The following is a 26,454-nucleotide window of genomic DNA, read 5'->3' as shown; positions in this document are numbered from 1 at the left end:
GCCAGCAAAACAAATATTTTTGTTTTGCTGTCGCGAAACCTCCCCCCTCCACTAAATCGCCACAACGAAAGCAATCGACTGGCATCGTGTAAACGGCTATCGAACGGTTGAGAACGTTATACCTTTCTGCCGAACGATTGAGAACACTTAAAATTAACAAAGAACTTACCGCTGACCCAAAAAAAAAAACCCAAAAAACGATACCATTGAGAACGAATCTATGTGCACGTTGCCATAGTTTGCCATATCATTTATTAGGCTTTTGAAAAATTCAGCATACATACAATGAATATTCTTGAGAAGAGTCATAAATTAATAATTGTAATCGTATACAAATAAGCGCCTAATAATGTGTAATATATGATATGAATAAAAAATTAAAAATATGTATTACTTATAAAAATATCTAATACCTGTATAGTGTATATATGTATAAAAATGAAATAATTATAAAAATAAATGTAAAAATTGTAAAATATGCAGAACTTATAAAAATATCTAATACGAATAGATGAATAGTTTGTGCGACGACTGCAAAGCCTAACCGTTATTTTCTGGTAACTGGTATCTAAGTTACTATTCAAATTCAGCTAATCCGAATAAAAGTCCGATAAATATTAACAGATTATTGTGCTCATATTATCGATCGTTTACATTTGGCAACGTTGGAAAAAAAAACTCCAGCGTTCTCAGTCGTGTTACCAAAAATAACGTTCTTAATTTTATTTTACCGATGTAAACAACAACAGTCAGGTGCCGACTACTGGATTAGAACATCGATAAAATATTTTATTTATCAATGATAACAGTAAATCGTACACGTCCGTAAAACCACTGAAACTGTGAAAAGTGAACTGCATAACTATATTAAAATATTATAAGACAATGTTTATAATTTATACAAGACGTGATAACTTGTACACTACAACTCGGTACTCGAATTAATAAAACACTAAAACCACTGGTTACGACCTATACTAGTAGCTAGTGGCGTATTTATAGGGGGGTTTCCACCCCACCCAAAAAAAAATATTTGAAAATGTCAAATTTTAAACATATTAGTAATATAATAATTTTAGTTTGTTTATTCAATAAAGTATTAAAGTATAATGAAAAAAAGAATATATGTATAAAAAAAATATTAATATTGCTAATAATTAAATTGCAATCGGATAGTAATAATAATAAAAATCGACCGCACGGCACTCACACACACATGGTACATAAATAATCTGATGTGGGGAAAGAAAATTATCGGTCGATAAAAATATCAATATCTTAGTCCGTGACCAGGGGTGGATAGGCCCATAGGGAAAAGGGATTTTCCATGTGGGCCCTCGCCCTATATTATGTCGGTGGCCCCCTAGATATCATTAATTTTTTCATGGAAATGCATTATTTTTTTTATAGTAAAATTATTTAAATTAAATTAGGATGAGTAAATATAATACATTTTTTTAAGCAAAATTTTTTTTTTTCATTTTGATGGCCCCATTAAAATATTTCCCTGTAACAAAACAACTACCTATCCAACTCTGTCTGTGACTGTCACGTCTTGTCAGTTGTCAGTATGCAATATGCATCTATGCGCAAGATAAATTAATATAAAATACGATTAATACGATCATACGTTTAATTTAGTTCGATTTCATTAATTTATTTTCATTTAATTGTTGAGTTGGTATTGAAAGAGTACCGAAATTGAACTAGTAAAAAAAAAATTAAAACATTGGATTCTTATTTTAAATCAATTGAAGTCAATTATTTGATTTCAATAAGCTAATAAAAAAACCTAACAATAAGTTGATAAAGAACATTTTATACTAATTTATAAAATTATTTTACTATAAGGTATGACACCCCCCCCCCCCAAAAAAATAAGTTTCTAAATACGCCACTGATAGTAGCTGTCGGTATAAACGATGGGCGCCAGTCACCTACCAATTCAAGTTGCCACATGCCTGTGACCTTCCAGCTAGTATGCCAGTAGCCATGCCAGCAACTGGTAACGTGTAAATCAGCCTTAAAGCGATCGCGTACCGACCAAATTGTCGTGTTCATGTCGATGATTATATCATTTAAAACGGGTTTTTTATTATTTTTTTTATTTCTACAATCATACGTAAGTATTAAGAATCCCCTGAATACGTGTCGCAGCGTATTAATTCAATACCCGCGAAACACGCGAAAACCCGACCGCGATTCATCAATACGAAAACGATAACGCGTAAACCCCGCCCGCGCACACACGTCATAATATTTATTGTAAACGTTTATCATCGTATCGGCACTCCCACGCGCGAATTGTTGTCCAACGCGGTAATTTTTTTTTAACGAAGGGCGAAAAAACATAACGATTTACGCGGCGTAACGATTGTCCCTCACCTGTAAAAGTCGGGCTTGCACAGTATCTTGCCGTCCCTGCTGTAGCATTTGTCGGACAGCGTGCCGTGGCAGTCGACGCATTTCACGCATTCCGCGTGCCACGCCCTGTCCAGCACATTCAAAAGGAACTTATCCATAATGGGTTTGTCGCAACCCGCGCAACTCATCATCAGACTGCTGCACCGGCCTCCACCTCTGCCTGTAAACGATAGTAAAGCGTTAAACAAACGTATAAATAGTTACTATCAAACACAACAGTGTTTACAGGCGCACCATAGTTGTAATAATACACGCAGGTACGATTATTTCTTCGCTACCTAAACAAAACCCGTTCGAGCTCTTTTCACGTTTTTCGATACCATACTTCACTTCACAACACAAGTCAATTACTTGGTCGTCATTATTTATTAACTCGATCGAAATGTTCAAAACGACTGCAAACGTATAAAACGTTACTAGAAGTTATTAGATACACCTCCTCCCATCCCTGGGACTATCCTAAGCACGTCGCCGGACCAAACAGGTATAAGATATTCGGTACAATGTGTACACGTGTACCCGCAATGAACACGGTGTATACCTACTGCATGGTGGTTCTGCTACACAGACGCGCGCGTGTTTATTTCGATAAATACTTTTGAAAAATAAAACATCGTTTCCCGTGCAAGTATAAAATAATATTAGTATGCGACGTGACACGTTTGTCATGCTCCAGTTTTGGCTTCAATGTTATATTTTCGAGAAATCGTTTTCGACCTACAGTAGTCGTATAAAATACGTGCGCGCGTCGATACGAGTGTGTTGCGTACATGTATACAGAGCATATATTATACTGTTTCGTCTAAACCGTAAATACATAAATGTATACACGTTTTACAAATCGCAGAGGTGTCGGATATGGGATAAGAGACTAAACGATGACGACACACATGTACAGGGGGTGGACTAAACAATATGAACACCTGACGTGTACCCAATTTATTTATTAATGTGTTGGGCTACTGTTTTTCCAACAGTTTCAATCCGTCGCGGAAGAGATTCGCAAAGGACTTGAATCGTTTCCAACGTAATTTCGTACCGTTCTTCTACCAAAATATTCGCCAATTGATTCAGTGATGTCGGAGATACGATACAAACAACATGCAACAATATGTAACTATATTCCACGGTGTTCATGTTATTTTGTCTACTCCCCGTATATATTGTTTGAATTCCCGTGGATCACAACATCGCGGTCCGATGATGCCGAATACGTGCGTAAAAGGCACAAAGTCGTTTTTCTTCAACATTGCATACATGTTATAGAGCAGGGGTCTTCAACCTGTGGCCTACGGGCCGCTTGCGGCCCGCCCTGTCATAACATGCAGCCCGCGATTACATTTTAAATGTTTTCACATTAAAAATAAAATAAAAAAATTGTAATTAAAAAAAAATATTTATCTATTTATTTTTTAATAATAATAATGATTTGTAATGTTAAACCCACCTAATTTTAATAAATGTAAGAATAAATCTGAATTTTTATATAAAATACATGTTTTTACTACGATTGCGGCCCGCAAGGTTTAAAAATAATAATATGTGGCCCAACGCATAAAAAGGTTGAAGACCACTGGTATAGAGCAATAGCAAATTAATTCGGTCAAACTCGGTTTTTGATTCAAAAGATTGCGTTTGTAAACCGCTCACTGTTTTTCGAAAAGTACCGTCTGATCCGTAGAATACGCGAAAGTACAGAGATTCAAACACTTCTGTTGCGGACAAGTAACATTCAGCAACGTTGTTGAGAAAAATAGCCTCACAACTATACTAGTAGGTAATAATATACAGAAGTATTCCGTAAAATCTTCGAAAACGTACAAGCACAATAATAATGTACTGCCACGATTGTCGGCGAGTTCCTACTTTATCCAACGGTAGTATATAGCGCGGGCCCGTTTGCCGTGCCAACGATTTTCCGAACCGAACGCGGATCGGGAAGCGATTAAAAATGACAATATGGTTATAAAAATATGCGAATTCGAATAAAACTCGGCGTTTAACGATCGTGCAGAAGCGCGCGCGTCGCGACGGCTATAAAATAAACGCGTGCAAGAAATATTAATGTCAGCCGTTATTATAATGTGCGCACATACGCTACGGAACACGCACGTCACACGCGTAAAAAGTCCATAGTCACCACTAGCGATAATATGTAAGTATACACACACATACACACACACACAAACCCCACGTACCGATTTTAGAGTTTGAACGCGTACGTGTGTGTACCCCTCCTCCCCGGTATAAAACCACGTTTTAATAACCATATACCGTATAACCCGTAGGAGAAACTCGCGTGATAATATTGTTTTGATACAGCTCGTTTTTCAACACATTCCGGAAATCACACCGAGTATTTCAAATCGTACGTTATGAAGTATTAATTTATGTCGATAGATAAATGTTTACTGTCCGGTTGGTGTAAAATCGATAACGTTTCATCTGATGAATACAATCATATATGAGTCATATAATATAACCGTATATTATGTATACATTGGCTTGGCTAATATTTATATTTAAGTCGATGGCACATGAGTCGAATAGAACACGTCCGATTATATTCGTCACTAAATTGCATCTGTTATCGAACGTATTAAATTGAATATTTTTATATAATTAAATACATAATATATTTGATTATAACCTTACGTATGGATTATCTTCAAACAACTTAGCATGTATGAATGTGTAACGCGGAATGAATACAAAACGAAAATATCGAATCGAAAAATAAAACTAAAAATGGAGTCGTCGTTAGATATTAGTTATTAGTGTTTTGATATATTTTTTATAAAAATTGCACTTTATTATTAATACAAACTAATCATTGGAACTCTAAAATAGTTTTAAGTATAAAAAATATATTCCATACACAGAGATCTGAACATAAAATACAGTATGTTGGTATCTAAAACCCCGGATGAAGAAGTATAGTAACTCCGAGAAATAAATACCAAACTGATCCAAAACTGCTTAGAAATGTCGTTGAAGAGTACGCATTGTAGCATTGATGTCGCATAAGTCGCTCAAACTTTACGTTTCTAGCATAGACAATTTTATAACAATAAGCGTAATAATATGTACACGTACAGTCACGTAGTGTAATAGCTATCGTTGAATGTGTACGTGTTACAATGGGCGCCCAGAGGGGAGGGGGCAAGATGGTGCATTTGTCCCCCCCCCCCCCGGGAAAAAATTAACCGAACAAGGTTTGCAATTGAACAACTGCGAAGACTTCAGTTTTTATTTGATAACGATTAAAGTGTGTACGATTCTGATATATTTTATTGTTTGCTAAGAATACATTTTTTTTTAATATACTTTTTGGTGTTCGATTTAATTATGCCCCCCCCCGCCTTGATAAATTTCCTGCAGTCGCCCATGCGTGTTACTTATTCGACTACTTAAGTACACCTTAAGCAACCGTACAGGCCGTAAGTATACTTGTATTGTATAAGGATGCGCACCGAAGACTACGGAGAGAGATTCAGTACGGAAAAAACACCAATCTACACCGGATCGATTGCAACCGTATGTACGCGTCGAGTTAAGTCAATCATCCGTGACGAAGACGCCACGAGCCGCGCGTGCTTCGGCCGCAGAGACTCTGTTATTCTCCGTCTGCATATAAGTACCGACACCGCAGTACGCGAGAATGAAAAAACAAACTGTCCGTTGCCGTCGTTCGATGACCATTTTTTTTTTCGGCGTGGACAAGAGATACGCACGAGTTGCCATCGTTAACCCGTCTCGGCCGACGACAAAAATCGGAAAAACTTAATGTACAGGACGACGAATATACGAGTGCGTACGAGCGCGCGCGTGTGTACGATAAAAAGGACGAGGAAAAAACTGAAAAGAAAAAAAAAATCCTAGAAAATTGTCCGTCGTCATGTTACGCGCTGCGTCTTTTGGAATGCGTCGACAAAATCGACTAGCCATGTAGCGCTACCGATAGGTTTTTTGTTTTCTATTTTTTTTTTTTAACGTTTTTTCGCCCGTAAGACGTACACGTGTTCGACATCCAAATGTTTACCACGAAACGGAATGACATCGGTAAAAATGTGACGAAAATTCAACCGCGCAATAGATTCGCAACCAATCTTCTTTGTACCTACCGCAGACGCACGCATAAATATGTATTCGTTCGTCATATTATACTATTACAAGTAGTAGGCGTGATGTGGTAAATGTGCATAAGATGTAAAAATGGTATGGAACACCACATTACATGAAATATGTAGGTACTGCGGAACAAATTGACGAGAAAAAATATTCGACAACTCGGAAAAGGTATGCGAAAAAGCGATTTTGATTTAATTATATAATTTTTACATTTACCTACTCTTATGGAAAAAGTAATATATATAATGTATTAAAATTAAATTTTTTATCGTCAAACTTCTGATGATATACGAAAGATTAGTACCTACGTTTTCAACAAATCTGATGCCATTTGGCTGGTTTTAAGTACACGTATAAATGTATATCGTCGAATAACTTAATTGTTTTAGCTATTTTAAGAATTTATATTTTAAATATCTAAGTAAACGTAAGGATGAAAATATATCAGTTGTAATACCCACGCGTAACAAAATTGGGCGACATGTCTGGTTTTATTTTATGAGTTATGAAATCCCAATAGGAAAATCTAAAATAAAAATAGTACCTACGTTTGCTAAACACCCTTTTTACTGTTCAGATTTGTTCTAAAGCGGAACGATTTATGTCCAAGTCTATTAAAATTGTCATAAATTAAAAGTTCGACCGCTAAATTGGTTCCGATAAATGAATGTATCTGTGTGTTTTAATAGCTGGAAATAGAGCAATAAAAAATAATGGTCACTGATCCAAAATATCTGAGTTTACAAACAAATAAAGGAAAACGATTTTTAATTGCACTCCAAAGGTACTCAAACAAAACGTTCTAATCAAACATAACGCGAACAATAAATGAGAATTAATGATACAATAACATGATAACGATGCCGTTTTGCCACTAACTGAAATATTTATGCGAGTACCGTCATCTTCAAATATTATATGCTAGGTTTTTCAGAAATATCGAGATTATTTATATCAAAATACGACTTATATCACGGTATATTCTATATAATTGCATCAATAGTTAACATAATGCAATCAAAATTACACACAATACAAAAAATAATAAACTAGAACAGAAAATGTTAAACAGGTTACCGAAAGGAAATCATTTAATAAAATAAATAAAAATTTAAATCCTACAACCCAAAGATATTCACATATGTAATATGTAGAAGGTCAGGCCCGGCTCAAATGTTTAAACAAACATGGGCAAAATTTAGTTTTTGCCGCCCGTTACGTGTAAATATTTTATCAAATATTTCTTTTTATACATAAAAATTGTCCAGGAAAAATACCGCCCTAGGCGTGGTCCTATGTCGCCTACCCCTTGAACCGGCCCTGTAGAAGGCACTTAGTAAGCTTAGTAGCTTTCTATTCGTATTATAAATTTGTAAAATTATACAAATTTTTCAAATTTGTACAGCTTTTTTTACGGATTTAATTATAATATATACCCGTGTAGTTACACGATAGAGTAAATAAATATGATGGAACAGCTGTTGCAGTTATTATTATATCGTCGAATATTAAGAGTTAGTCAAGTTATCATAAACGTAATATATTATTATATTGTATTGAAATAGATCATGATGTACACGAGCGGTGGGCAATTTTGGTCATTACATTTGTTTGACGACATTGATTTTTTGAAAAGGATTTTTTTGCGGGGGGAATTTTCGTCTCGGGATTTAAACACGAAACGTACGCGAGCTTGCGGTGTATCATTATCGACCGTTTAGGCACGCAGGTTAGGTTAGGTTTCGGTTGGGTTAGCCAATCGATACGTATACATACAACAACAGTGCGGATCCTACCGTTTACGAGATGTGTAGGCACAACAACGTCCACACGCGCACGTTTTCGTGTACCATATACGTACGTGTACACGCGTGTGTACATCGTTTTCTTAGAATATTACAATATATTATAGTGTGCGGTCGTCGCCGTCGCTGTCACCGTCTCCAGGTATATAATATTATGTCCTTCGGACACACGTACAACAAAAACGTAACATTATAACTACACGAACACATACACAAACCGATCCGTGTATACATAAACATAAAAGAATATATTTTGTACAACTAGTTATTATGTATAAATATATATATATTGTATATAGTATATAAAGAAAACGATGATCACATGTATATGAGAATACACACATTATGTACTGCTGCTGCTGCTGGTGTATCGGTACAAACGTTACTTTTTGTTAAGAGATTCACTTTTGACATGCATGACTGACAATTCGACGTATCATGCCTGTAGAAGACGACGGTCATTCTCTCACTCACTCTATCTCGCTCTTTTTCTTGAAAATTATTATTATATTTTTATATAGATTCGGTTTTGAGGACGAAGAAGGCGACGGTGGCGACAACTAAAACGACGACGACGACGAGCGTCTCTTCTAAAGACGACACCGTGGGACAGAAAAAAAAAAATTCTGTCGCGCGTTTCTAGTAAACCAGACAAACGAAAAAAATAACTATAATGCGTTGCGATACTCAAATGCGACTTTTATATTAGTATTAAGTACATACGAAAAATTGTATCGCGTGCGGATTCGACGAGCAAAAAAAATTAGATCGAAATGAGTCACGGTCGAACGGAGGGGGTCAAAGGATAAATATAGCGAAACGGATATTATTACGTGTTGATGGTACTCACCTATGTTGTGGGTCTGGGTGACTGGAAAAGACATGTGGAACGGGTGGGCCAAATGGTTTTGCGGGTTCAGCGGTGACGTGCTGCGATTCGCAGATGTCGCGTACATGGGTTGTTGCTGGCCGCCGGCCACGGCCGAGTTTCCGGTGGTGTTGGAGGACTGTACGGGCAGTCCGGCCACCGGTGGCCTGGCGGCGAGCGGATCGACCGCGCCACCGCTGCCGACGCTTCCGCCGGTGGTGGTCGTCTCGTCCGGGTAGAACTGCAGCCCGAACGTGGTGGCCAGCGACGAGGTGGCCATGTGGGCACCGTGGTGCTGCGGACCGCCGACGGCCGTCGTGCGGATCCGGCAACCCCTGGCATAAGGCGGCTGATGCACCGCCCCGGCGGCGTCCTGGCCCACTGGCGTCGTGATGGCTGTGGTCAACCGGTGCCGGGAACGATCAATGCGCGGCGGCCGTACGCCGGTCAGCACGTGCTGGCGGTGATGATGGTGGTGCTGCTGCAGCCCGCCCCGACGTCGTCTTACTGCCCGCGGACGCCGGCCACGACGATCCTCTGCCGGTGCTGCGGGTGCGACGGCGGCAGCAGCGACGACGATGACGAGCCGACACGGATTATCATGCGCGTGATTTGTACGAAACGGTTTTGCGACGCACGTGCGCGTATAACCGTTCAAGGGGCAGTGGCCGCGCGACGTGGATATATATATTAATGTTTTTCGGCGACCGCGCACTAGGGCGTTTTATTCCACGTACCGTTTTAAGCGCGTATCTCGCGAATTATCAACGAACGACGATGGCGGCACGGAACGCGAGAGAAAAAAAAATCAATCAAACGGAAGACGATCGCGGTACACGAATCGTTCGCGCGCTACTACACGGATAGCAGCTTACAGTAGCGGCGACGGCGGCGACGGCAGCAGCGGCAGCAATAGTCGACCGATGTGAAAAGCCGGAAACCGAACACTGCCGCGGTGATGCCGCGCTCGGCGCTGCGGTGTGCGTGTGCGCCGTCCGTGGCGGTGGCGTTGGTGGTGGCGGCGGCGTCTATCCGACGGTCGGGAGGACGAGTGGCGGTGATGGTGGGACGGTGGGAGGCGAGGCCGTGCGGTTAGGTAGCGCAACCGTCATTGGTTGGCCGCGGCGGTGGCGACGTCCGCGGTGACTGCACTACGCCTCCCTTGTCGGCCCGCCCCCTCCGGATCCCCACGGAAAACGGTGCCGCCACGGCCGCGCAGTACAGCGGTCGTCACGGCGACGGCGGCGGCGGGCCGGTGACGAGGACCCCATCGCCGCGGCGGTTCTTCCCCCTTCTCCCCGTCGCCGACTCCTATACGCTCCTCGTCCTGCCACTCCTTCACGTTTCGTTTTTATATTTATTATTATTATTATTTTTTTTTTTCGCTACACGTTACGTCTTTCTCTCCTGCCCGCACGTCGACCGTCTTCTTTTCGCTGCGCTGCGCGCACAGTACGGTCCCGCTCGCCGCCGCACACCGACCGCCGACAGATCGTCAGTTTTTCGCGCCGCCTTCGTCCGCGTTACACTACACCTGAGAGATTTTTCTACTTCTCTTTCTCTCTATATTTTCTCTTCCGACCTTTTCCCGTAACAATTCAAAGCGACGACACGTGCGCGTAATACACGCGAAACGACCTACCGTGCAAACGAAACAATGTTCGGCCGTGGGACGGTAGAAATGACCTATCGATACGTCAAAAATTATCACCGCTGATATGATAACGCTTAAAACGTTACGCAGTCAAGAACGACAATTATGTCACACATTTCCGAAGAAAATTGAATATCGACGCGCGAACACTGGTGACAGTGTAATACGTACGCGTAAAAACGCATAGGATCCTTCGACGCCACTATGCGCCGTTGATTGCACAACCGTTCCGACATACGTTCTTAAGCTATAGGAATAAGAAAGATCTAAAGTGTTCGCACCGCGAAAATGTATTGATCAAATGATGTACGGGCATCACGAGTCGGTTAGACGTCAATCGTGTCCCTATTGAGTTCCATCGAAAGCAAATCGATTTTTGCAAAGGTCCACGGAAAAATGCGTGATGAGAGATTAAATAGTATTTTTTTTTTGTTCGAAAATAACCATACAGCCTGAACGTAAATAACCCTGGAACTAAAAAAACGTGCTGAATTGTTTTTAAATTTTTACCGGAGGTTTACTTTTCCAAACGAAAAATAATATTCTTCGTAGCTCTAAAGGAGTATTTCGCATAAATTGCATCATCATTTTTCTCGGAGTTTATGTGACACACGTCCCTTCCTATAAATAATAAAAACAAATGTTATATATTATATTATGTTTTTCGTACGGTTATGTATAGGACTGAGGTTTTAATCTTTTTTTCTTATATTTCAACACGTATGTCCGTAAGCAGAGAATGTTTTTTAAGTGATACTGATTAATTTAATGTAGTTTTTATTTTGCATTTTATGACAAATTTGTTTTTATATGCATTAATAGATTATATTTTTCTGTTTTTATGGCCATTTTCAAGTTTTTATAGCACTTTCTAAAATGTATCTATTAGTTCTTAAGTATTAATGGGGTATTTGATCACGCGTTTCGGTGTTTGTTCGCTCAAAACTTGCACGTTTTGTATGTAATCTACTAAATTAATAAACTAATAAATACGAGCCCATGTATATATTTCATCAAAAATAGAACAAAATTAAAGTAGTGGAAAGACATTTTTCTATTTGCAAGTGTCCAACGACGATCAAATTTAAAAAAAGTTTAATAAAATGTAAATATTAAACAAATAGGTCTACTATATTTTTTTATTACTAAGTTAAATAAATATAATTAAACATGATTTTTATAATATCGTTTTAAAACTATAGAAACTAAAAAATTTTAACGCATTTTTAGATTATCTACATTTTTATAATTTTAAAGCAATTTTGCATTTTTTTTTAGACTTTTTTTTGATATTTTTTAGAGCATTAATATCCCAACCCTAAATATGTATAATAGAATCAAAATTCCTTATTACAATTACTCGTCTTATAATTGTAGGCAACGAACTCGGTACACGTTATTTCTATCACGTTTGGCCATCGTAAAAATACAAACAGTCTGAACAATATTACAAAAAAATAGTTTCAACTTTATACACATAATACATATATATATATATGTGTGTGTGTGTATATAAACAACAGAAATGAGTGGCAGATCGTGAGGGGAAATGTACGGTAACGGTAGGTCGAAAACCGATAGTAGATTGCACGTTTTGTCATTAACATTATGTGTAAGTATATACCACGGTATAATATTCTTTCTCGAAGGTGATTTAAAAATAAAAAATACTTGGTTTACCGTACGCACATGTACGGGACTTACATTGGACTGTAATTAGACGTATTATAATACATACATTTAAACGTGTATCATGTAGTCGTATAGGTATACGTATTGTGTATAGTTATAATAATGGCGCCGGTAAACGCTATGCGCTTATATACCAGTATTATATACGTAACATTATTATGTGTGTCTACTATGAACATAAGCGTATACGAAAATTCGATCATATTTTGATCATTTATAGCCGCAGCGAACTCCTCGTGCATTTACCGTAATTGTGTATACATGTATTTAAATAATATTGTGTTATAAATAAAAATAAAAAAAATCACTCTCGTTAATGACTAAAATTTGAATTTTGTTTCTTCGTCCTGTCAAGTGTACAAATTAAAATCCGTACCATTTTTACCAATACATACGAGTATAAGAATAATATAACACATAATAATCAGTCTATTTTTTTTTTTTTTACAAGACTCAATACATTCTGATTTCACGAATATATATACCTACATATACCTTTACACGCATAATAATTATACGGACGGGTTTTTTTATTCATGTATAGCAGGTTAGTATAATATAATATAATTGTGCGTGGTGCGCACCTTACGCCATTAATATTTCGCAGACCAATGAATATTCGCGTTTCTCGGGTATATTATTATGTCTGATGACAATAATCTAAATATTATAAACGTGTGGAATATACTTATACATATGAAACAAGGGCGTAGGTAAAGATTATTTATGGGGGAGTTTTTATGTACTTAGATAATAATTATTTTTATTATTACCTATTTATTTACTAGTTGGGATTTTGGCAATGGAGGAGGGGGTTTGAGCCCCGAAATCCTTCTTACCCACGCTACTGGTACGATATAATATATATCAAATATCGTGTGTATGTGTTATGGTGTAGTAGGTAAGTAATTCGTTTTATCATATATGAATGGTAAAACATACCTATATGTAACAGCTGTAATACACGAATTAATATGCGGAAGAGCTGTAACGGGACACAAGTATAGTATATTCTTACCCTACAAACCGGGTTAAAATTATTTAATAATATTTTCATGAGAAGAATTTTCCAGAAAAGTTTCATAATTGACCACGAGTTATGACGACTATTAATAATATTTATTATAATTCTCAATTGTAAAGCGTTTATATTCCATTGATTGCTGTTCTACGGATTTATTTTTAAATAAAAAATATAAGTATGTAATAGATTTTACAACAAATAAAAAATTATGACGATATGGACCAATAGATATTTTGTTGACTAACTTTTTTGACTCTTTTTTCGAACATTACAAATCTATGTATATATTTGATTTAATCGATTCCTTAATAGTTCTAATATCTAAAAAATATAGGTAACACTGTCAGTGACGTATTTAGGGGGATAGAGGGGGCGATCGCCCTGGACAGCATTTTTTTAGTGGTGGCATCAGATTTTTATATAGCCCATTTATGTTGATGAACAACAATATAAATTTGTTAATTTTTTTTTTTTATTTAAGATAATATTCCAAGATTGAAAATATTCATGGGAGGGGGGGACAAGAATTGTCGACAAAAAACCTCTCTTTTAAAACATAAATAAGAGGGCGGAAAAACATTAGTACTTAGGCGCCAAATTTTTGAATATGTCTCTGAACAAAGTACAGACAAAGTTACCGATAAAAAAATAATTATTAATCGATATCACTGATGCTTAACGGCTATAAAATTGTTCTGCCTTGTACATTTATTAAATTATCTACATGATAAAATTATTAATATTTTTTTTGATTCAATTATTATTTTTTAGTGGTATAGAAGTAACTAATTAATATTTTAAAGTAGATTCAAATTTTTGATAAATTTTAAAATGTACCAAATTTATATTATTTTTATTTTTATTTTTAAAATACACAATTTATAATAAATAAAACATCACAAATTATTACATTAAATTAATTACCACAATTTATATAATTTTTTGATCATTTAAAAATATTTAAGAAACCATAACATTACATAGTTATCAAAGAAGTTAAAACTAACGATAGTAATAATAAATAATTGAATTATCGATACTAAACTAAAACATGACTGTAAAGCATACATCTACATACAATGCTTACAATAATACATAATAATTAGCATACTATACTCTGCAATTGTATATTTAAAGAATTTAATTCACAATATAACTTAAAAACTTAAATAACAACCTAACTAAACTAATCTAATCCAACCAAACTTAAAAATGAATAAAACAGCTAAGAATTATTATAAATAGTCTAAAATTATTATTTTGACTAGGCCGTAGTATAGAATAGAAAACCGTCGTGCGTAAATAACCTATTTAAAAAATCAGAAATAATTAAAAAAAATGTTATCACTGCGTTTATGTACCTACCTATAATTCACTTTGTTGGCATGTATCTGCTATTATGTGGAATAGATTTTCGTGGGGATGAAAAAATGAAAAAACGCGCCTCAAGTAACGTACGTAATTCATTTAAACGACCGATAATATACACTTAATGACGTCGTTGAATGTATATATTCAAAGCTATGGTGGTGAGGAAACTTAAACTGCCTTTTACGTTTTATTACATAATGCTTACACACTCGCACACAGCACACGTAAATAATTGTTTTTTTCGCTACTATAGTTATACCATATAGACGTGCATAGTGTTTGTCATCAGGATAACATATTAATAATGATCACGTATAGTCGTTACTATATTCGTATTTACACTCCGTTCGCGTTCTTGGCGTTTTTTTTTTTTATTTTTTAATATACGAGTGTATATAATTATATATCGTTACGATGAAACCATTACAAACATAAAACACGGCTCTATGAACTTTTCGAATAAATAGAAAATACGACCAGATGATGCTTGAGTATTCGTTCTCTGTCGTTTCAATATGCGCAGAAAATACTGCGAGCGATAGGGCGTTTATACATTAAGGGTGTTGTGACATATTTCGCAATTCACGTAAATAAATAAGATATGTTATTGTTCGTTGAAAGCTAGAACTGAACAAAACGATAAACAAAGCTAGCGGAATAAATATTACGGTACTGCGTTGAAAAATGTAACGGGATAATAAAAAAAAATCGGTTCATCAGCGACACCAAAATATTTGTTATCCGTGATATATTCTGATGGCAACCAGAATCAATAACGATCAACAATAATCGTGACATTAAAATATTGAATATATGTGGTCCGAATAACCTTACCAAATATTTATAAAAAAAAAAATAAACTATTGAATCAAAGTAATAATATAGTTGAACGAATCATTTGATGAATGCGTACGAATGCCCGACTATACGCATAGGTCGTATGGTTTTATGTGCACATATTACGTATATTCTATAATGAATATACCATAATATGGTAAGAACAGCGGCCACCTGATGTGTAGAACTATAACATTATAACTCCACGTTACCTATGTGATTATTTAATCTTTATCGCTTTAATGGTGTACGAGTATAACGCTCTCAGTGAGAACGTAATAAACTAACTTCTCACACAGAAAAGGGCCATGAAGATGTGCAGATATGATAGCATACCTGTATGTACGCATGGATCTTAGACTATTTAATTTTTATGTCATACATACTTATAGTATTTTTATATTATTTATGAGTTAATTTTTTTTTTTATAATATTCTACTACATGATCAGCTCAGTCACAAATAATGGCTTCTCGTTTAAATTAATTCAAATATTTGATATTAGGCTCTTAATTAATTAAAAAAAAATAAACTATATCCAATGTATGAATGGTTTTGTTTATTTTTGTTGGTTAAATATACGAATTCAGGAGAACGTACTAACTTGTTTGCAAAACTATATACTTGCATGATTGTACATCAAATTCATATTTTTATTGTACACCATAAAAGAAATTTTTCTTATCTTTGGCTCGATATTTTCTCATGTTTTAAAATCTATAAATTATTATAAATATATACTTATCGATATACTGTTCAATCATTAAGTTTTTATTTATTGGGATACTATTATATTAAAAGGTTTCAACGGTATGTTGTTCTGTTGCACCTTATGTTTACCGACTCACCGTTTGTTCGATATCGGTTTGAAATATAATAATAATAAATACGAATATAGATATATTGATGAACATAATTGCAGCAGCAACTGGAGCAGTAGTTGCGCGCAGACAAAAACAGGTAGGCCAATTTTTAGGTAAAGGATTTCAACCCCTAAACAGCATAAACGTTTTTTTTTTCAACTCCTACGGTCTATTACGTATATATATATATATATATACCGTTATTTAACTACAGCGGGTAACAGAGCCTATCATCATAATCGAGCCCCGGAGTTTATCAATCATTCGAAGAAGTCCCAATTATCTTCAAAGGTCTCTTGCAGATTCGCCCGAGGGTATAAACTGCAGACTCGTGGGGGTTACCTCAATTTATCCATGTGCTACGTGTATAATGTGTGTGTATATATATATATATATATATGTGTGTGTGTACATTTGATCAAAATTAGCAACGCAGATAAGCTAGAAATTGTCTAGTACACAGCTGGATGTTATAGTATAACATACACATATATATGTATACCCAAACTGCAGTCTACATACACAAAATAACGCTGTTATATTACCATATTATTGTAATATTGCCTGTCTGATGCACGTTATACCACAGCAATGTGGACATTTTAATATATGTTATTATGTCGGTACTATGCAACATATTTTTAATTTATATTTTCTAAAATAATTTATATTCTATTTCTACGCGGTAAAATTTTAGCTCTTCTTTTATGCTAAAAAAATATTTCTAAAATTATTATAGAAGTGCGTCGTTCATATTTTAATGGTAGTAAATAGTATATCGCAGCATTGAAACCTTAGTTCAAAACGCCAATAATTCTAAATTGCATTTTATTGTTAAAAATTGTATTATATGGTGTTAAAAAACTTAAAACATTCCAAAACAGAAACGCTCAGTTACATTTGGTACACTTTTCAACGTTGATATCATATACAATTTTTATACTCGTTCTGTAATTTTTTAATACGTTTAAAATAATTTAAAACATATTTCACGTTTCTATATCATAATATACCTACTTTTTATAATTTTGCTGAGTAAGCAAATTAAATATATAAAGTTACTACGTAAATACAAATGAAAATACGAAGATTGACTTGTTTTCCTCTCACACTTTGAATGAAACAATAAGAACAAAAAAAATGAAGTGAAATAATAAAAATAATAATAAATTTACGAACAAAATATAATAAAAAGTATATATTTTTTAATTTTCCAATCAAATATTTTTTTTAAAATTTGTTGTCATAAATATGAAATAATATAAATGTAATGAATACAAAACGAGTAGAATATTTGTTTTAAAACTTGTTTGGTAAATTTACTATGTGTGAATATTTTAGAAAAGTACATTAATAAAACACGTAAGTACATGTAAATAAATTATCCAGTATAAAATGTTTTATGAAAGAACAAAGTAACACTTATTTTATGCATATAACTTATATTAAACGCTAAAAACTTAATGGTGTTAATATCTAAATATGTATTGAATTTGAAATTTTATTTGAACTTTCTATAAAATAATATCAACATCACTCCCGAATCTTTGGGTGTATTTATATTTATATACATATATATGTTACCATATATATTATTAGTATGAAATACAAACAAATTAATAAACGATTATTGTTATGTATCATATATTTACACGCGCCATTACGTCTAGAACTAAACAGAAATCAACGTCTGAACGCTGTGGAATTAATGAGGAGCTTTAAAATAGCCGAAAATATTGTAGCCGACATTATTTCAATCGAAAATATTTTAGCCGACACATATTTCATCCGAACCGTATTTTAGCCGACCCATATTTCAGTCGAACCGTATTATAGCCGACAGTATTTGTCATTTGAGTCATTTGAGCATGGCAATATCATACAGTGGCAATAGTTTATACCACTGTTAAAGATACTATATTATAATAGTCAAAACTGGCTAAAGCTATGGGCGACCGAAGTGGCAAACTGAAAATTATTTTTATTTAATTTATCTTTTAATACGCATTAACAGTCTACAATTTTATAAATTAATAACTTTATTACAATATTACATAATCATGTAATAAAGTTTAAAGTTATAATACAAAATACCTACTTAAATTTTATTTAAACTTACTAAAATAATTAATTTTACTACTACTCAAACTAAGTAAGGAGGGGATTAAGGGCGGCGCCAAAACATCTTAGATCTAACTTAATCAGTAATACGGTATAAGATAGTAGGAGATAACATATTTTAAGAGTGACGGCTAAAATACTGTCGGTTCAAATACGGTTCGGACAAAATATTTGTCGGCTCAAATACGATTCGACTAAAATACGTGTCGGCTAAAATACGGTTCGGACAAATTACGAGTAGGATCATTTATTTTTCGGCTGAAATATTTTTCGACTAGTATACGGATCGGCTGATATATTATCGGCTATTATACGCGCTCCTGAATCAATCACATCTCCGAGAATACAATTTTTATTAAACTCGAATTATAATACACTGCTGGTTTGAAGTCGACAAATGAATGACGTATATATAAATATAGACATTTTGCTCGAATAGACGCCCAGATATGCGTATAAATATAGCACGATTGTTGATTTATAAATAATTACAAACTAGTTGTAAAATAAATACTTCATCGTTTGAGTGATAATATTGTACCTATGTAGTAATGCGCACCGAGTATAAATAATTTATACTAGCCACCCGTGGTTCGCATAATTGGTAAATTAAAATATGCGTGCGGCGCATCGAAAACACTTTTATAAACACTCCGTATTATACTATTAGTAAGCTTTAACAGATTATACATTTTGCCTCGTCAAATGATCACCTTTGAAGAGTGCTACATTGTTCAGTGAGACGGTGTATCTATTTACTTATAATTAATGCAGGTGTTAGAAGGAGTCGGTTAAGGAGCTTCTTTGATTGCATTACCGCGAGATAATGGTTAGAAAATTATATCATCTGTCGTCGTATAGTGCCGAAATGAAGATATGTAGGTATTAATAATAATGAGGGCTAGGGACTTCATGTCCTTAAAAACCTTAAAATATGTATGCATTTATGCCCTAAAGAATCAATAAATATGCTATTAAAATATGTATTTAAAAAAATTATATTTGTAATAATTAATTAAATAAAAAAATTTAACTAGTATTAAATTATAATAATATTTTTATATATGATAGATATGATGATCTGAGATAATTTTTTCTTTTTTTCAAATTTTTTTTCATCTTATATTGAGTTTTTATCTAAAACAAAATACTTAAAATGGTTTTAAAAATAAATTAAATTGAAAACATTTTTTTTTATTTTTAATTTAGTTATAATTCTTCTAACCTTGAGCATTACATTGGACTATAAGATATTTTCTTAAGTTGGAAAATTTAAATGACTGCCCGTTATCAGCCAAAATAATTTTATATTTAGAAAAGGAACGTTACACGTCTACGGAACTTATTGGTGCAAACTTAAAAAATCGTAGGTCACTAATACTAATATCTGCAGGTAATCTATCCATAGATTCATTTTTCCATTTAAAATGTTCGATATTTTTTGTAGTTAGCCTTAGCTTGTGCAGATTCTTCAATTTTTGCAGAATGTATACGTTTTTTGTAGTTTTAATTATTTTAATGCATTTAATTAGTGCACCAATAAGACACCTTGAGTTCCAAGTCACGTGATATATGAAAAAATAAATCATAATTTTTTTTTATAAAATATAAAAACTTACTCCTTCATATGAATAATTGTCAAATATGCAAAATATGCAACTATAAATTTTAAATATAAACTTGTATTGCTATGAAACAAATTTATATATTACCTAGCTATGTTTTTGATAATTATTTAAAAACATGCAAGTTCCTATAAGTCCCGAGCCCTAATAATAATTATTCTGGAGTTTATTACAGAAAAATATATTCAAGTGTTCTATATCATACACACGAATACGCGATACCTAAATAACATGTATTCAGAGGCTATTTTATTTTTTTTTGCTTTCCACATGTGGATGCCTTGTACAGAGGAATATAAGTTTTATTAGTACTTTTTAATTTTTTTTTTTTAATCTTTATATAATAATCATTTACTTCGATATTTGTATAATCTAAAAAGTACATTCTTAAACTGCAGATAGTACGTTTTGTTTACGAATGTTTATTAGTGTTAAAATAATGTATTATTAAACTAACTGAAATACCCAGTTTCATTTGGAAGATATTTTGTTATTTTTGATTAGAGCTATTACTATTTCGATGTAAAAAAAAATATTATTCTAATGATATTTATTTTTACTATATATTAACTAACGTTTATACTTTAATCAGTAATTATGAACATCAACATATTAGAACAAGTAAAATATTTCCTAGGTAACCAAAAAGTGAAAAAAATTATTTATCCGCCTCAAAATCAAAAACAATTTCTATCCTCAAAATTTTCGAATAGTCCTTTCTTGTAGCATATATAATAATAATATGTAAATTTATCCAACATTTTAAATTAATCGATATTGTAGTTTTGGCTGTATCTTAGTTAGTCAGTCAGTTGTTATACTGAATTTTATAAATTACTTCTGACATAGTAATTTTTATAAATTTCCATGAGATTTGTCATGTGAACTAGTGAATGTTTCGGTTTTAATAATATCAACTATTCTAACCTTAAGTGTTGTGTTAAGTGTTGGGAAAAAAAATAATTTGTCTATAACAGTGAAAATGTAATAACTTCATCAGTAAAGCTTCGGTATGTTACTAATAAAGAAACTTAAGAAACGTCGCAATGTCTTTTTACTATAAAAAAAAAAAAAATTAAATGATTAATTCGAATTCTATTGGAAAATTATATTTGGAGAAAAATATAATCGTAATCCGGAAATTTCAATGCAATAAGAATAATCTAAAAAATTTAACACAGGCCGAGCGAACAACTCCGTTTCATAGTTTCGTTGGTCAATTATCATTATGTGATTCGGTCTGTTGAAGAGTAGGGAGTACTTTATTATCCATATAGTGGTATTTAATCATATTTCATAATAATAATAATAACAATAATTAATACCACTTATACGATATTTTTCAATTGATGAAACATATTTTCCTACACCAAGAAATTCATTATTATAGTTGTTGATTCTTATTTCCATACTTAAAAAAACTTCATTTTTCTGATACACAAATTACTTACCAGTCCATTATTACCTGACATTGATTTAAATTTAAGTTAGTTAGTTTTTTGCAATTATTGCAATTTTTGTTTACTTCACGTGATAAAATATGCAAATTATTATTTCCAAAATGATTTTACAAAAAAATATAACTACGACGTCAATTTTTACATGTAGTTAAATGTAGTTTAAGATTTTTAAAATTATATTTATCTGAGTTATCCACAAAACTCACCAGTTTAGAAGAATCAAATAGTCAATTATTTAATAGTTTAAATAATACTATAAATATACTATAATATAATATACTATACTATAATATATATAATACTAATAAATACTAAATAAATAAATAAATACTAAACAAATACAAACTAAATAAAAATATTTAGTACAAATATTTCTATAATTATTCCCGGTCCCAATGGAAAAATAGTTAAAGATAAATTATAATATGTCTTTAAAAAAAATGAAGGGTATAAAACCATTAAAACTTACTCTGAGATTATGACAGAAAATCAAAATGTTTATTTAGATACATCACCCAATTTTTTAAACTATTTTAAATAATCGATAACAAGTATCGACGTTAAACGTACTTTTTCATTATATCTATAAACATATTTTCAGTAACAAACGATACAATTTTCAAGAACACAATTTAAAGATGTATATAATGATAAATTTTAATTCAAAAAAAATGATACATTTTGTAAATATTATATTGATGTCCATAATATTATTTAAATAAGTAATTAAGGATTATATATTTGATATGATTTTACTATGTAATTTTAATGTATTTCATTGCAATTTTAACATATTTATACTGCAATTTTGATACATTTTCATTGCAATTTTGGCATCTTTTTAGTGCAATTTTAAGATATTTTTAATGCAATTATATACGGTCTTTAATAATAATATACGATTGACTGCAATACTATTATAGTGAAGGTATAGGCGTACAACTATGACTATAGACACCGATGTACCGGATATTATTACTACGTATTATTTTGATCGCGGAGCGATTATCGATTGTAAACATATGCGTGTGTGTACAATAATTGACGTATACCTACGTTGTACGATTAATACGTATATGTGTTCTCTTTCACACGGTTAACAATTCGTATACATTATAAACATATGTGTATATGTGTGTAGGGTATACGATCTAAATCAATTACTCGCGTTAATAGCATACGATGTGCATCAGCAGCAAGCGCGCGCGCACGGTATACAGGATGAGAAATAAGTTTTTGTTTTTAATGAAAATTTGTTGAAAAACATTGTAGAAAAAAAACGAAAATAATAATTTTAAATCAAGACGTTCGATGGAATACTACAGTAAAAAAATGAATGAATGAATGAATAAGAACGTATAATATATAATGCGTTACTCTTGCACGTCTTGGGCCTCCGGGTGCACCACATCTTTTCCGCCCTACATGTATATACTCTGGTTCTCTTGTTTTTTATTTTTCGTCGCGATGATACCCGCGAGCGCAGGAAATTATTTTACATCGTTTTGGTAAACGGTAGAACGCCGTCATATTTTGGTATCCTAGGCCCGGGGCTCTCCGAGTGTATGTAATATATCATCAACATCAAACGGAAGAGAAAAAAAGGCGAAATTCGTTCGAGGATCTTTATCAAAAATGCGAAGAATAGTATATATATAATATGTAGTACGGTTTATAGCTCGATAATTGTATATGTTGTAGGTCACATGTACACCGCACCCATACGGTGCAAAAACGACAAAGTGGATTCACCATATGAATTATTTTTATTTTTCCATAAAACATTTTTCTCCCTAGTAATTTTATAATTTACCACGTTTATCGCGTCTCCCGTACAGCCATTAACTCGCCGGTATAAACGGTATATAATCTTGTCGAACCCTGTGCACGGTGAGTTGTGTATAGGCGCCTGTTCCAAACAACACCATGTGTAATTTTCACTTTCAACTCTTTTTAATCTCGTTTCGATGCGCTTGCAGTCGTTTCATACTGCGTTCTGTACTTATGGATGCGTATGCATTTATTATACATACCATTTTATTAAGGGACAATAATGATTTTAGAATATAAAATTTAGACCCTTGCAAATAATAAAAAAAAAAAAAAAAAAATAAAAATCGTGTGCATATCATTATGCGTATTAGAACTATACACTTAAGTGGTATTTAAATTTTCGAACCGTATCATCCACTGTATTGTGTTGGAAAACCAAAATATTTAAATCCATGGATCCCATATCCTATATGGGGAAGAAAAGAGAACGAGTAATAGAAGCTGAAATTTCTGAGTTCTATACATTTATATCTCTAGAAATCTGCAATATAAATAAATTATCAGTAACCCATGTGCTTGTGGTTATACCTTAAACGAAATTATGATTGTATACGTATGTATAAAACTTATTGTTTGACGTATTAATATTATTATTGAACGGCTTCATCTTTGCGTTCTCTAATTCTTGGTTTATATTTTTATGATGGGTACATGTTATAGTTACCACCATGGGACCCCGGCATTGTACTACCTTAAACTCTGTTAAAACGCTGCTGGACGTTTAAAAATAATTAAGATTCGAAAAATTTTTGTTTTTCATCTTAAATTCGGTTAGGTATACGTGATGGATTTAAAATGCAATCCGCCTTTTCCGACGAGATTGTCCGCAGTGAATGTCCTGTGAGAGTCCCCGGAATGATTTCATTACGGTTTCATATACTCGTAAATAATACGAGTGGAAAAGTCCCGCAGGATGTTCAGAATAATGCACTCGACCCGTTGTGTATAAATACATATATATATAATGACTCATATGGGTAGTACTCTCATAAATTGTATAATTAGAATCTGTTTATACGGCTTTCCAGCGTTCGGGTCTCTTGCAGCTGGACGAATCGACGGGCGCCTGAATAACTGGACCGCGGCGTCTACTGCGCAGGCGTCGATGAATTATCGTTCGCCGCGGGTATGGCTAATCATCGAAAAATGCGAAACACATTCACATGGGCTCAGAAATAGTTAAAAAGATTCATCGTGTATTCGCTTTTATAGAATTCGTTTTACTTCGCGATAAAAACCGTACACATCTTCGCGACACGGAACACAAACATAATTTTATTTCATATGTATATATATATATATTGGTTACGTCCTATCATACGAATTCGTCTCGTACACGCACGCACATACGAGTATGTAACAGGCGAAAACGATCAATTAATTGTCGTTTTTCATCTTTTCGTTCTCCGCACGTCTTTCTCTTCGCAGTAGCGCACCCGTGCACAACGCGCGCGCGTTCGCATGTATCCGACAATAAAGTATTGCAAGTGGAACGCCGTCGTCGCGGTTATTCCTCGTGGAAAAAAAAATAAAAATACCTCGTACAAAGTGCGTTTACTCGGTCGCATACTAACCATGGCGCTCGGGGACATTGCAAATTTTCTCGTTCTTTCGCCATCGCGCACCCGACGACTATTGTCCATTATCATTTTTTTTTTTTTTTTTTTTTTTTGTTACACTTGGCGAAACGTATACGCGCACATTGTCCGCGATCGACACGCTTATACGTATTATACGTGTACGAATGAAAAAATAAAACATATTTTACCGCTCGCACACAGGCGCATACATCCGTATCGCGTGTACGATATATTATTGTTGTACGATACATTATACAGGTATTGTGTACCGGACCGTGTACTCGGCAGCGGTCGATTGCGCGATTTCGTTCATATGCAATACGTGCGTGCGACAACAATATACGCGCGTTCGTTTACGTCCGCGTCCATTATTATCACTTCCTTGGCGCCACATAACGAACCGCGTCCGTGTCGACAACGGTACATTTCCCAGCGGTGTCCCGCGACGGGAAAACCGTGGAAAATCCGGTGGCGCAGCGAACGCGGGCGCGAAACATTTCACGATATCAATAACAATGTATAATAATATCCTTGTGCGCCCCACCCCCCTCCCACAAACGCGTCCTACTACTCGCGTACGGCAGTAACATCGATGCGCGGTGCGAGTCTTGTACGCAGGGCCTGATTTAATAAAATTACGGCCGAGCGCACGATTTTTTTTGGGGCGGACCCCCCTCGAGACAAAAAAAATGTTCCAGAAAAAAATCTACATGGAAAAGGAGAGGGAGAATGTTGATAAAAAAAATAAAAGATTTATATGTTAAAAGTGTTAAATACCTATATATACCTAATTATATAATTATAGTTATATACCTAATTGTGTGAACAAAATGCTCATAGAGAGTCACCAACGAGACGGGTAAGTCTGTAAATACTGGGCTCGAATAAATCTATAAATGGTTATTAGGTATCAAATATTTCCGATGTTCAAACAATTTTCTATTATTATTTTAATATTTTGTGACTGATTCGTGACGTACCGATTGGCCGATAACCCAATTCGCCGACACACCATTTTGCCGACACCCGATTTGCGACATTATTTCATAATATAGTTCTAAATTAATTATACTTTAAAATATACATTTTAATCACAATATGTTTAGTTCAAAATTAAATATTCTTAAAATTAAAAATATTATATATTAATTGAATATATTATTTTT

The 26,454-nt window shown here is 34.0% G+C and overlaps 1 protein-coding gene across 1 annotated transcript in view; it reads right to left on the bottom strand.

Annotated features, from left to right (window-relative positions):
- Positions 1–10,200, bottom strand: part of LOC112694593 (LIM/homeobox protein Lhx1) — a 44,812-nt gene extending 34,612 nt beyond the window's left edge. Inside the window, exons 1-2 of the mRNA XM_025570113.1 lie at positions 9,211–10,200; positions 2,386–2,584 (exon numbers count right to left, since the gene is read on the bottom strand). Coding sequence (XP_025425898.1) covers positions 2,386–2,584; positions 9,211–9,508 — 497 coding nt within the window. The 5' untranslated portion in view covers positions 9,509–10,200. The remainder of the gene's footprint in view (positions 1–2,385; positions 2,585–9,210) is intronic.
- Between the last annotated feature and the right edge of the window lie 16,254 nt (positions 10,201–26,454).

Source organism: Sipha flava, unplaced genomic scaffold, assembly GCF_003268045.1.
Source record: "Sipha flava isolate LNK unplaced genomic scaffold, YSA_version1 131_pilon_pilon, whole genome shotgun sequence".
Classification (NCBI taxonomy): Eukaryota; Metazoa; Arthropoda; class Insecta; order Hemiptera; family Aphididae; genus Sipha; species Sipha flava.
This window is presented reverse-complemented; position numbering and strand designations above follow the sequence as displayed.